The sequence below is a fragment of the Notechis scutatus genome, chromosome 3 (assembly GCF_049901735.1).
Source record: "Notechis scutatus isolate UNSWTSFEM ecotype Mainland chromosome 3, rNotScu1.2, whole genome shotgun sequence".
In the NCBI taxonomy this organism is placed as follows: domain Eukaryota; kingdom Metazoa; phylum Chordata; class Lepidosauria; order Squamata; family Elapidae; genus Notechis; species Notechis scutatus.
Genome location: NC_142011.1, coordinates 36,569,777 through 36,584,459, shown reverse-complemented (window position 1 = coordinate 36,584,459; position 14,683 = coordinate 36,569,777). Strand labels below are relative to the sequence as shown.

Sequence of the window (14,683 nt, the reverse complement as noted above, 5' to 3'; positions counted from 1 at the left end):
TAAGTTATAGGCCTCCTGGGTAGTGCACAGTGTAAGCACTCAGGTACCACCCTGCCACATTGTATATGTGGCTTCCAAATGTAATGCTCAAAATGTAATGATTAGAATACTTAGCCCAAGAATAGGCAGGGTGTCAAACTGGTGGCCTGCAGGCTGGATGTGTCATGCACAAGCCACGCCCACCCCAGCTCCGCGAATGGGAAAAATGTTGTGAAACATCACGTGACGGCAACGTGATGTCACAAGTTTGGCACCCGTGTTATAGAGCATTTCTTGCCATTTTCACAGCAGGCACATGAAATCTTATAGTCTTCATTTTCATAAAGAAAATGGGACAGTTTTCAAAGAAATGTATAGCCTTTAAATATTTTTCTGTCAGGCTGGACAGAAGTCACCATTTGTATTCCAATAGTCCACTTTCAGCATATATTCACTGTAATCTTAATTGCCCAATGAACGCTTCCTTCCCAAATAGCTTCGTTAACTTCTCAATCTGATTTCCTTTATTTAAGCCGATTGCAAATTTTCCTACTTTGAGCCCATGCAAAGTTAATCAGTGCATTTCTAAAGTTTTCATGGTACTTTGATTTTCTTTTTCCATCCCATTAAATTAAGAAAGGATTTAGCCGATTCCATATTTTGTAATGTAAAGTAAGGAATATTACTTGCTTTCAATAATTACATCTATGGCAAACTTAAAGGAGATTTGAAATGCTACTTCCTAGTTCTGTTTGTTTTAGCATTCATCCATGTCTGTGCATGCTTTATTGCCTATTGTGATTTGATATATTCTTTTTGAAAGCCATTATGAGAAACATATTGGCTAGAAACAAAGGTAGCCTAGGTACATTGTATGAATGGCTAATTCTTCTACAGATTATGATTAGCCAGTCTTCCAAAGTTGAATAAATATAAATTTGTAATGACTGTCCAACAGGGCACATTTTCTATACTTTATCCTTTCTTCTTCACAGTTACAAAATTTGTGAGAAGTTAGGATAATTATTTTGATGTCAAACTTAAATAATGTATATCATGTATATATATATATATAATGTATATGCTTTACTACTAGTCAGAAAGAAATAGTACCAGTGAGAACAGGCTGTACAGGCTCAAATTCTCCTTCCAATTCAATGATTGCACAATTCGGCGATACTAAATAGGTTTACACTGGGTAAGCAAAGTTGCAGGTGTTTATCTGAGCAACAACTCAATGTATGAAGAAAAAAAGAATATCAAGAATAAAAAGGTGAAACATTGGAAGCAGTTTCTGTGAAATGCATGCAAATAAACCTCTTGGATGGGTGCCTTTGTTACTTTGCTGACTGAACTTTTCCAGCCATTATGTGTTTATGTTTTTCTTTCTATTTAAGAGAGGCTGCATTGCCTTTTGCCATCTAAACTGAATCTCTGCTTAATATGTCTCTTTAAGTCTCAGTATGCTTTTAAATTAAATTTTCCAGGCACACCTGTCCGTGGATTGTCTCTTTCCTGGAGGAAGAGCCTAAGTGGTCTAAAATTGACTGTCTAGGAATCTTTACATTAAATTGCACCAGTAAAATTAGGATTGATTCAATGGGCCAATATAACAACCTAGGGCTCAGTATGGGGGGGGGGGCTTTTGTTAGTTTCCACCAAAACTCTGGGTGGAAAAATCTTCTAACAATCATTTAAGAATGTAACTCATCCTTAATGCTAACAAAAGCATAGTTACTGCAGAAGTCCAGTGGAAAGAATTCTCTAGGGACTTAATGGAAGTGTAGGGAGCCAGGAAGGCTGCAAACATCGGAGAGAGGATTGCACATAAAAACAGGACATTCACCCATAACCCATGGCAACCTCATTAAAGAAATGCATGAACATCACATTTTAGCTATGATCTACTGTTCTCTAGAGTTTCATTTTAAAAAAAAAATGAAAATGGATAGGAAGAAAAAAAAAGTAGTTAAGAGAAATTCTCTTTGAGATGACAAGCACACACCTTTGTAGACTAGTGGGCAGGAGGAAAAGGACAAAAGCCCTTGTAACGGTCTAGGCCTAGGTAGGACAATGCTATAGGCAACTACAGCTTCTTTAAACCCCTTTTAATTGGCCCTGGTAGCTGCGGTTGGCAAGAACTGATGGATACTATACTTTGTCAGAAATAGTTCATTCATTCATTCATTCATTCATTCCATTCATTCATTCATTCAACCTCTTCCTCTCTCTCTCCCTCCCTCTCTCTCCCTCCCCCTCTCTCTCCCTCCCTCCCACTCTCTCCTCCCTCCCTCCCTCTCTCTCCCTCCTCCCTCCCCTCTCTCTCTCCCTCCCTCTTCCCCTCTCCTCCCTCCTCTCCCACCCCTCTCTCTCCCTCTCTCTCCCTCCCTCCCCTCCCTCCCTCCCCTCTCTCTTCCTCCCCCCTCTCCCTCCTCCCTCCCCTCTCTCCCTCCCTCTCCCTTCCTCTCCCTCCTCCCTCCTCTCTCCCCTCCCTCTCTCTCCACCCTCCCCTCCTCCTCTCCTCCCTCCCCTCCCCCCTCCCCCTCTCCCTCCCACTCTCCCTCTCTCCTCCCCCCCCCTCTCCTCCCCCCTCTCTCTCCCCCTCCTCTCCCTCCCCCCTCTCTCTCTCCCTCTCCTCCCCCTCCCTCCCTCTCTCCCTCCACCCCTCTTCCCCTCTCCCTCCCTCCCCCCCCCTCCTCTCCCCCCCCCCCCCTCTCTCTCTCTCTCCCTCCCACTCCTCTCCCTCCCTCTCCTCTCTCCCCTCCTCTCTCTCCCCCTCTCCCCCCTCTCTCCCTCCCTCTCCCCCTCCTCTCCCTCCCTCCCCCTCTCCTCCCCTCTCCTCCCCTCCCTCCCTCTCCTCCCTCTCTCCTCCCTCCTCCCTCCCCCCTCCCTCCCTCCCTCCCCTCCTCTCTCCTCCTCCCTCTCCTCCCTCTCTCCACTCCTCCCTCCCTCCCTCTCTCTCCCCTCCCTCCCTCTCTCTCCTCTCTCCTCCTCCTCTCTCTCCCTCCTCTCCTCTCCTCTCTCCCTCCCTCCTCTCCCTCCCTCCCCCTCTCTCCCTCCCTCTCCTCCCTCTCTCTCCCCCCCTCCCTCCCTCCCACCCACTCTCCCTCCCTCTCTCCTCCTCCCTCTCCCTCTCCCTCTCTCCACTCTCTCTCTCTCTCTCCCTCTCCCCTCCATATTTTATGTGTCTCGGTGCGTATCAGTTGCTGGCAGGTCTCTTCTCCGCGCCTTCCGTTTGAATGAAATGCCTGCGCGAGGGAGGCAGCGGGATCCAGGCGCCCGGTCGCTAACTCCTCCCCGCGAGTCTTTACCTCCCAGCCCAGCCCAGCCCAGCCCGTGTGAAACCCAATAACCGCGACCATCCAGCCATGCCTCCCCTTCCCGGCGACGCCGAGCAAGACGAGCCCAGGAGCTTCGGAAGGTGCAGCCGGCCGTGGTAGCAGATTTGGAGCCTTCCTGCGCACCGCTCGGGCAGAGGGAGACGGCCAAGCGGCGGCCAGCATGCTGGCTGCGGGAGGTGCGCTCGCCGCCCGGCTGGACAGCCTCTTGCCTTGCTGGCTCGTCCTGTCGCTCTCCGGCACTCTGGCATCGGCGCAGCCGCCGGGGGTCGCGGTCCTCTGCCCGCCGCTCTGCCACTGCGAGGAGGACGGCATCGCGCTTTCCGCCGACTGCTCCGAACTAGCGCTCGCCTCCGCGCCCGGCGGCCTCAGCTCCTTAACTGCCTACCTGTAAGCACAGACCTGTCAGGCGCTTTGCTTTGCTTTGCTTCTCCCGGGGAGGGGAGGGGGAGAGGGAGAGGGAGGCGGGTGGAGGAACGAAGGAGGCAGCCCTCCTGACGGAGGAGCGTCTCTCTCTCTCTCTCTCATTTTCTTATTCTCTCATTCTCTCTGTGTGTGTCTATCTCTCTCATTCCTCCCCTCTCTCTCATTCTGGCTGTCTCATTCTCTCATTCTCTCTCTCTCTCTCTCTCTGTCTGTCTCTTTCTCTCATTCTCTCTCTCTCTCTCCCCTCCCTCTCTCTCATTCTCTCTCTCTCTGTCTCTCTCATTCTCTCTCTCTCTCTCTTTCTCATTCTCTCTGTGTCTCTGTCTCTCTGTCTCTCTCTCTCATTCCTCCTCTTGTTCTCTCTCTCATTCTCTCTCTCTCTTTCTCTCATCTCTCTCTCTCTGTCTCTCTCTCTCATTCCCTCCCTCCCTCTCTCATTCTCTCTCTCTGTCTCTCTCTCATTCTCTCTCTGTGTCTGTCTGTCTCTGTCTCTCTCTCTCTCTTCTCTCATTCTCTCTTCTCTCTCTCTCATTCTCTCTCCTCTCTCTCTCTCTCATTCTCTCTCTCTCATTCTCTCTCTGTCTCATCTCTCTCTCTCTCTCTTCTCTCTGTCTCTCTCTTTCTCTCATTCTCTCTCTCTCTCTCTCTCTGTGTCTCTCTCTCCTCCCTCTCTCATTCTCTCTCTCTCTCTCTCTCTCTCTCTCTCTCTCTCTTCTCTCTCCCTCATTCTCATTCTCTCACTCTTCTCTCTCTCTCTCTCTGTGTTCTCTCTTCTCATTCTCTCTCTGTGTGTCTCTCATTCATTCTCTCTCATTCTCTGTCTCATTCCCTCCCTCCCCCTCTCTCCCCCCTTAGCAAAGCCTGTTTATACTGTGATGTTCTGCTTGCGTTACTTCTTGATTGCTACGGATCAGCGGAAACAGAGCTTGTTTGCAGGGCAGATTCTGGTTGTTTAAGAGTATATTTATCTTGAGTAATTAGGGCAAACTGCGTCGGGGATCCCATCTCTCTCTTCCCTAGTGCTCAAGTCAAGGGGCCGGGACCTTTTGGGGATTTGCAGGCTTGGCGAGAGTCAACATCCAGCTTGTCCCCCGCGGCTTGGAAACTGAAGGGGTCGGGGATGATGATGGGGGTAGGGGGGAGAGCAAGCTCTTCTGGTCCGGTGAACCCGAACCACGGTAGAGGAGAACCGTTTGAAGTTTCGCTTCCACCGGTCCTAGCCACGTCTATTCTGTTCTTTGGAAAGTTGTTTGCTCGTCTATCTGTAGCGTAGCTGAATGAGACTGTAGCAAAACTGGGCAATCCTTGCCTCCCCGCATGCTTCGTGGCTGTTTTCTCCAAGCGGCGCTTTCCCTTTGAAAATCAGACAGCCACCCGCTTATGAAAGAGGTTTTGCATATTGAGGCAAGAGGAGGTTTAGCTAAACTTCCCTGCGCTGGCGAAGGGAGTGAAAGAATTTGGCTTTGCTTTAAGAAAGCATACAAAGAGACAATGCAAAACGTTTGGGAAAGGCTGTCCGGAAATATGTGAGAAAGGTTTTGTGGAATACCTGACAAAGAGAGCTAGTGTCTGTTTCTTCACACTGTAACAATGTGTTTTTTTTTTTTCTTTTCAAATTTGGCAACTTTAAGGTGTGCAGACTTCAACTTCCCAGAATTTTCCAGTCGGCATTCTAAGAGTTGAAGTCCACACATCTCAAAAGTCGCCAAATTTGAAAAACACTGCACTAAATAATCTATCTGTACTTTAAGCAGCACTGCCTAGAGGTCAGATGGGAGCCTTGCCTTGGGGTCTTGGGGCATTTCTGACTGTTTTGTGGGAGAACACTCACACCTGGTTATCTCCTGCCAAGCCAGTTTTTCTCCTTTAAGAGGAATATACGGCTGTTTCTAGGAGAAAACTGGATTCTGTTAAAACTCAGGAGGTAATACAATTGTCTTATCTCCCAGACTTTGGCTTTCTGGTTGTTATTTGAATGTGTTTCTCCTTTACACCAAGCTGCGGGAAAAAAAGATATTTAAGAAGGAAAGTTTTCTAGATAATTAAGGATTTGATCTACAGCCTGGTTTGACTCCCTATGGCTGTAAGTGCTAGCAGGACTGAAAGCTATCTAACATGGTGAGCTATACATAATCAAGATATTGGCTCGAGTGCTCTAAGTTCTATATTCAAAGTCCTTCTGCAAAAATAAAAAATAAAAATGAATTAGTGAAAATCTTTGGCTTCATCAATGAAGCCTTAGTGGGAGACTAATTTGAAATGGAAGTAATTTCTCATCCTAGTCATCCTAGTGGCTCCATAAGCAACCTTATTAAATAACTGAGGTCAGCCCTGTGCTCCAGAGTATCTGTTCCTATATAAAATACTTTCCATGGCTGGGAGCCTGTCCCCTTTAAAATGCATCTTTTCCAGTCCATGGCATCACTTTTGCACAAGACATGTGAACAACTGATTTCTACAGAACACTTAAGAATCCAACAAAGTGAAATAAGGATGAGGCCATCCTAATTCGGAGCTCATCATGCAGCATTAAAATACAAATAAAATAATAAAATAAAATAGGTTAAAATATTCAGGTACCCAGTCCACCCCTGAATTCATCCAAATCTGCTTTGTCTTCAAGGTCTTTCCCTTCAATTTGCCCAAGGCCAGCCCTAGAGACACCCTGATCAGGCTCCTGATTACTTACAGCAGTAATTTGCTTATAGAAAGCCCTGCTTACACCTTTGTGTAATTACTTTACAAGTCTTTGAGCTACAGCAGCAGCAACTGTTGATGCTGCTTCCCTTCTCCCTGTACAGCAGGGGTGTCCAACCTTGGCAATTTTAAGACTTGTGGACTTCAACTCAAAAGCTGGCTGAGGAACTCTGGGAGTTGAAGTCCACAAGTCTTAAAATTGCCAAGGTTGGACACCCCTGCTGTACAGCCTGGTTTGACTCCCTATGGCTGTAAGTGCTAGCAGGACTGAAAGCTATGCTGCAAATCAGCACCCCTTTTAAGGTCAGCGACAAATGCTCTATTTGTTTGGTGCTGAACTAGCCCTGGGTTTGACACAGGGATCCTAGCCACAAGGTCAACACAACACAGTCTCTCATCACAAAGCTGGAATGCGTATTACACATATGAACTCTGTGAGAAAGACTCTTCATCTTTCAGGCATGAGACCAAGAACATAAAAGGGGCACCAAAGGTCCTTTTTTTGCTGTAGTTATGAATTTAGAATTATGCTATGTTAGAAAGAAAGGTGAACATGTATTTAACATCTTTCAAAGAAAAGGTCTTTGAGAAACTTTGGAGTAGATAAATAGTGAAGAAAAGGCTTAAGTACCTCCCTCTCTTTTAAATTCTGTCTTGACACATCTTTGCTTTTGTGGTTTGTTAACATGTGCATTCTTGCACTTATTAATATATCCTGGATAATTTGATCCTTAGTAGTCATACTTCTATTTAGATTGCCAGATCACATATGATAAATTTCTACAATCAGGAACTTTTCAGGGATTTTTTACTACAACTCCCATCTTTGACATAGCTGACAGCCAGAAGTTTTTTTAGTTGGAATGCTGATAGCCCTACTCCAACATAAACAGCAGAATCAAGGAATCTGCTAAAAAGCTTATTCCGGCTATGGAAGCTCAAAGATCATGCCTGGTGTTAAAACTACAAAAAAATGGAGGCATTTTTTGCTCCAGCTAGAAAGCTCTGAATTTAGGGCATCTGCAAATATTAATTGCTTTCAATTGATCTATCACTTTTTATGGGCAAGCTTAGTGTAAATCTAAAGGACTGATACATACAAGAATTGTAGGCTGGATCTCGGAGTTTAAAAAAAAAAAATCTGGACAAACCACTTCTAAATGTTTGCCACAAAAATGACATTGACTTCTCTATGGAGTTACCTCGAAGTCTAGCTAAGCTCAAAGGAGTCTTTTATCACATTGTAACTCTTCTAGGAACATCCCTCTAGGAGACAATAATTCATTTTCAGCATGTGGTGGCGCCATTGACAGTTCTTTATGGGAATCAACCTTACCCTATAAAATATAGTCTCCAAAATGCATCCTTAAATAAAAAGTTCCTCCAACTTTTTAATTTCTGAATAATAATTCATTTAAAACTTTTCCTTTGGATTTCACAGAAGTAGAATAACTAGCTCTCCGACATCACTGTTTAGAAATATTTTGATCATGGTTGCATTCACACTTATATTAACCAGAGTTTATTCAGGTGAATTTTCTGGCTTGCAAAACATATTGAACCATGCATTAACAATATGAATTGAATTCACACAACACACTAGGCAAAATCTGGTTTTGCAAGCTACATCTGCAAATATATATTTGTGGAAAGTAGATAGGGTATTTCTATCTAAAAGTAAATGAAGTGAGTTTAGCTACATTAGTTTTATTGTCAGGACTAAAACTCTTCCAGTGTGGATATAATAAAGCAGTAAAGAAGCCATTATCGAATACAGTAGCTCAAGAGAAAAGGAATCCTTTAGAATTTTATTAAATAGTTACTTTTTAAATAGATTTATCTATGGTTACTGAGTATTTTATTCTGCCATGGCTGATTTCAGCCCAGTCCAGCTACCTACCCACTTTAGATTATAATTCTTTTTCAATAATCACATAGCCATGAGACAAAGGTGGTAATATAAGATTAAATCAACATATTAATCTAAGGACAGGTTCACAGCATCATTCATTCCTTCAGCTCTTTTTTGTATAGTATTAATCTTCAATCCAGGTAGGCCTGCTTGAATGAAAGACTATTAGATTTAGGATATCTTAGAAGTGTAGCTATGACTCTGGAAGTGAGGGTAAAAAACCATATCCTTGGAAGGAGGTAACAAACTACTCCTAAAGAGCAAGCTTGCCTTAGTGACCCCATGTTGCTCTTTTTCCATCCCAGTTCAGCTCTTTGGTGTGTTGTGTTGTGTTATAGTATTGATTGTAGCAGTAAATAGCAATCTCTCTAGTTATCTCAGTTTTGTTCTTTCTTCTCCGCTGCTGAACTTGTGCAAACTGAAATTCAAGTCAGTAGATGTTCACTGAGTTTTCCATTCTCTTCAACATTCTTCACCCATCTTTGGAATTTCACACCCTGTGCATGAATTTGCAATTCAAGTGCCATCTTTCCCTTCTCTCTTCTAAATTTCTTGCTGAATGCAAACAGAGTAGTCAGTGATAAGTTGCACAATCTGGACCTTATACCAGGCAAAAAGCTGTCCCCGGTTAATTTGAGTTTAGTCTATCTTTTCATCCTTCTGTGTACTGAGGAAAAGGTGTTAGAATTTAATATTTGAAATTACCTAAAAGCTTCTATCTCCCGTGCTAGCATTAGAATGTGGGTGAGCACCAGATAATAACTGTATTCATTCAAAAGAAGATGTAGAAATGTTATTGCTACATTCAAGAAATTACTTACTGGCTGGATTGAGACAGAAGTGGAAAATCTAGGACAGGGGTCGCCAACCTTTTGGACCTCAGGGACCACCAAACTCATAATTTTAGATCCCAGGGACCACTAACTGGTTATGTGGGTGTGGCCTAATTTGTGGGTGTGGCTTGGTGGTCATGTGACTGGCTGGACATGGCTTGTATGTAAATATTATAAATATTTATATAAATATTGATTTTTTTTTAAATAAAAAAGAGCAACTTTTACCTAAAATCAGGCAAAGCAGGCAGGCAGACTGAGTTGCTCACAGCATCACAGATTCATTCAGAAATCTATCCATTGGCCATTGGCTAGCTCAGTCTGTCACATAAAATTTGCTTGCAAGCAAACTCACAAAATTAACTCACAACACACCATGCATGTATATATTGAATTTTTTATTTTAAAAAGAGCAACTTTTACCCAAAATCAGGCAAAGCAGGCAGATTGAGTTGCTCACAGAATCATTCAGTGATCTATCTATCTGCAAGAAAAACCAAAAGTACACATATAGACTGGGTGAAACCAGGCTCAATAGCAGTAACTGTGAGAGGGATCTTACAATAGCAGTAACTGTGAGAGTCCTAGTGGACAACCAGCTAAATATGAGCCAGCAGTATGCAGCAGCCGCCAAAAAAGCTAATGCAATCCTAAGTTGTATTAACAGAGGGATACAATCAAGATCAAGGGAAGTACTAATACCACTCTATAAAGCCTTAGTAAGACCACACCTAGAGTACTGCATCCAGTTTTGTTCACCATATTATAAAAAAGATGCTGAGACTCTAGAAAAAGTACAGAGAAGAGCAACCAGGATGATTAGGGGACTGGAGACTAAAACATACAATGAACAGTTTCAGGAACTGGGCTTGGCTAGTCTAGTAAAGAGAAGGACCAGGGGAGACATGATAGAGGTCTTCCAATATTTGAGGGACTGCCACAGAGAGGAAGGGGTCAAGCTATTTTCTAAAGCGCCTGTAGGCCAGACAAGGAATAATGGATGGAAACAGCTTGCCCTCAGAAGTTGTGGGAGCGCCATCACTTGAGACTTTCAAGAAGAGATTGGACTGCCATTTGTCAGAAATGGTGTAGAGTCTCCGCTTGGGCGGGGTGTGTGTGTGGACTAGATGACCTACAAGGTCCCTTCCAACTCTGATTATTTGTTATCTGTTATCTGCCATCGGCTAGCTTAGTCTCTCAAATTTGCTTGCCGTGAGCCTGCACTGAATTTTCTTGCAAGCAAACCTTCAGTCCTAAGGGAGGTTCGGCTGTACTTACAAGCAGAGCCGAAGATCTAAAGACTAGCTAGAAAGCAAGAAATGCAACCATTTCCTGCTTCCTAGCAAACCTAAATCTCCCGGCACAGCAGAACAGATTGATTGATTGATTGATTGATTGATTGATTGATTGATTTATTTATTTATTTATTTATTTATTTATTTATTTATTTATTTATTTATTTTTGTCAATTGCTTACAAGATAATAGGTATAAGTAAAAACATAGTTATGAATACACGGATATATATAAGAAAAATTTAAAAAAATAAAAGAAACAATAGGACAGGGATGGTAGGCACATTGGTGCACTTATGCACGCCCCCTACAGACCTCTTAGGAAAGGGGTGAGGTCGGAAAAAGGAAAAATAGCAATTTAGCAGACAAGTTTACCAGATAAGGAGTAAGTGGGCAGGGAGGGTTCCTGCGGGCCATGTGGGTGGCACAGCCTTGTGTTTCTGTGCAGCCTGGATTAATTGCTTTTGGGGGGGGTGCTTTTGGGGTGAGATTTCTCTGCGGCCCACCAAAATTTTCTCACGGCCCACCAGTGGGCCATGGCCCACTGGTTGGCGAGCGCTGATCTAGGACATTGTAGATATTTGTTGAACTACAACTCCCAACAGGCATGGCCAATTATTAGAGTTCCTCACTCTTAAATGGGGTCCAAATGATCTTAGGGTTTAGGACAGTTACATCTGTTGTGAAATTTCCTTTGAATTTCAGCTGTTTTGCTTAATTCAGTCCATTCACATATTTTTCTTGCAACATGATTTTGAATGTCTCTTTAGTAAAATGCTTCTTACTACTACAACTTGAAGTTTCTGCATATACTTAAGAAGGGACCAACTCTGTATTTTGTGGAAAACACAGAATATATAATTTTGAGATACAATCTTGAGTACTTTCACTGGAAGAATTTGGTGTCATTCCCATACAGAGATTTCTAAATAAAGCATCAAACTTTAGGCTACTAACAAAGTTGGTGGCAAAATACACTACCCTAAGGAGTACACTAAGGAATACACAAAAATACACAAAGCCCTTAAGGAACTTCAATTTTATGATTTTTGTCTGTTCAACTTCATCTTCCTAAGATCTTCTGTCTTCAAGTTATTTATTTTGCAGCGTAGCAGTTCATGAATATGCTTTCATTTGCATGTGGTAGACAGTGGATGTAATTATGCCTTCTGCAAAAACAGGTTGTACTGAGGTATTTTTATTGGCCAGAAAGCAAATGCTACAAAAAAAGAATTATATTTGTAGAGAGAACAAGTATTACCTATATTAGTTATGTACTAATCATGATGGATTTTACATTCTGAAATCCAAATTAAGCATTCTTGTTCAACTTACATTCAAATTTAGAACAGAGAGATTAAGAAGAGATTCTCCAACAAGAGAGATTCCGATTCCCAATTCAAAAATTTCAAAATAACCAAGGCTCTATTCTCTGTCGCATTCTGCTTCATACCAGATAGCAGAATATATAGACAGAGGCTGTACTTGTGGCATCCTAAACCATTTATTAAAACCAGCACCATGAATCCACAAATGGATCAGAACTAGTGAAGGTGCTGTAAAGCTACTAGTATATGTGCCATACACTAGTTCCCATAAATACACATTTTTATATTGTCTATGGCTTTTGGACTCTCTTCAAACAACCCCTAGGAGTGTATCATGCAGGTATCTTGAAAGAGTAAGTAAAATATAAATCTTTGCTTTATTTTTGTTTGTTGAATTCTTTATCAAATTTATATGGTAGGCTATTTCACAAAAAGCAATTCTGAGTGACATACAATAATAAGTCAATATATAAAGACAATCATTATTAAAATTATAAAACAGTCATATAGGGACTCTGGACAGTGTACAATTAAAGGTAAAGGTTCCTCTCACACATATGTGCTAGTCATGTCCAGCTCTAGGGGGCAGTGCTCATCTCTATTACAAAGCCGAAGAGCCAGCACTGCCCGAAGACGTCTCCATGGTCATGTGGCTGGCATGACTAAGCACCGAAGGTGCACAGAATGCTGTTACCTACCCACCAAAGGTGGTCCCTATTTTTGTACTTGCATTTTTACATGCTTTCGAAATGCTAGGTTGGCAGAAGCTGGGACAAGTAACAGCAGCTCACCCCATTACACGGTGCTAAGGATTCGAACCACCAAACTGCTGACCTTTGTGATTGACAAGCTCACCGTCTTAGCCACTGAGCCACTGTGTCCCTTTAGTGTACAATTAAATACTAGCAAATACAATATTAACCACAGTCATTGACCCATCTCAGAATTTCATCAGTCCCTGGGGATCTTCAGATCTGATGGCATAGCCAGATCTTGAGGACTTCCTGAACATTAACATGGATGGAACATTAACCTCACTTCAGGAGGCTGGGGGAGAAGAACATTTCATAAGACAGGCACCATAGTACAGAAGACACATCTTCTGAGGCCCATCAGTTGGGACTCTGCAGTATGTCTTCTCTACCATATCTTGTGGGACAGGCAGCTACATTTGGGGAGCAGCAGTCTCTTGGATAACCCAATCCCATGCCATGAAGGGATCTAAAGCACTTTGAATTGGACCTGGAAGCAGAATGTCAATCAATGAAGCTAACGGAGCAACAATATAATCTGTGCCACATATAACTAGCTGCCTGGCTGCTGCATGCTGCATCAGTTGAACCTTACAGATACCCTCCAAGGGCAGCCTAAGACTCCTAATGAAAAAAAATGAAGAAATTTCATTCTATATTCATTCCTTGAAGAATGAAGATCAAGTAGGATTCTAAAATTATTGGATTGTTAAGTGTAATACTTGTATAGACAGGATTATATGAATGAAGTAACCTGGACCTACAACACCATGATTAATATTTAGAAATATTTAAGACAACACTAGACCTCCAAGCTATCCTATGAAGGAAAATTACATGCCCCATGATGATACAAAGGAATTAAGCCTAATAATGTTAAAGCTGGCAATTAAATGTCTTATGGAAATATGGAAAAAGTAAAACATGAGATGCCATTCCAGATGCCATATTGCATTGGTCTCTGGCAACTGAGGAAGTTGAAAAGCCAATTGATTGGTTTGTTTATAGCAAAATATTGCCAGAATTATACAGCAGTGCAATGTTACATACACATGTTTGTAAGGACATTGAAATGTCCTTATGGTCGTGTGTGTACATTCATGCACTCAGTCTTTTTCAACCTTGGTGCCCTCTTGGTGCATGGATTTCAGTTCCCACAATTGTTAGCCCTGGCCACGCTGACCAGAGGAGTCTGAGAATTGACATGTCTGGATTAGAGAAGGGTGTTATACATTCTAATCCTAGACCCACAAATTTTAAATGCCAGGAAGCCATGAAGATCTATAATTTCTCTAGTAGCTATGCTTTGACAGTAAAGTGAGCAAGCCTTGTAACACAATAAACATGTAACAATAAGGGAGAATATTTGTAGCCCAGGGTTGAAATGTGGAGTCCTTGGTGTTTTTTGAGCTTGGTTTCTTGCAGACATTTCATTATCCAAACTAGGTAACATCATCAGTCCTAGTCAGTCACTAGCATTGATGATGCTACCTAGTTTATGTAATGAAACATTTGTAAGAAAACAACCAAGCTCAGAGAGCACCAAGGACCCCTCATAATAAACTTGAGATGCCTTCCCCATCCTAATAGGCTCACAATATATTGGGTCTTCCATGTTTGGTAGGGTGTTTGAGAAATCTGGCAGTTTTAATCCCAACTCATCTGGAGAGTCTGTTTGGGGAGAAAACTGAATGTTTGTCAACGAACAGCTGTAAGAGGGAATGAGCTACATACAATCAGAAGCAGCAGAATTTAATGATGAGCACAAGATCATGTTGTTTGAATGCATTTTATTTCAGTATTCTTTGATATTTCTATAGCATAGGCTTACAGCTGAATTCATACATCATTCTAACCTGTAACGGAGATGGCTTGTTACAGCTTAACATGTTCTACTAATGCTCTCAATAATCCATCCAAACTGTTTAGTCAACAAATTATAATTAAGGCACAATATGGGTCTCAGGTCTATGAGCAGAGCACCATTTTTCCATAAAAAGACACCGTTAGCCATTTTTTCTCCTCAAAACATTTGGTTCCATTTTCATTCTTACTTGGTTTTCAGCTATGCTTTGCTTTCTCACCTTAATTGTCATCACTATTGTATAATCAGATCTCTGATCA

General features: G+C 42.4%; 1 protein-coding gene across 4 annotated transcripts in view; it reads left to right on the top strand.

The window, feature by feature from the left end:
• The first annotated feature begins 3,233 nt into the window (after positions 1 to 3,233).
• LGR6 (leucine rich repeat containing G protein-coupled receptor 6) overlaps positions 3,234 to 14,683 on the top strand; it is a 147,223-nt gene continuing 135,773 nt past the window's right edge. Inside the window, exon 1 of one of the 4 annotated variants that reach the window (XM_087959525.1) lies at positions 3,234 to 3,707. In XM_087959525.1, coding sequence (XP_087815651.1) covers positions 3,481 to 3,707 — 227 coding nt within the window. In that variant the 5' untranslated portion in view covers positions 3,234 to 3,480. The remainder of the gene's footprint in view (positions 3,708 to 14,683) is intronic. The other 3 variants (XM_087959524.1, XM_087959526.1, XM_026680882.2) reach the window with 3 other exon arrangements.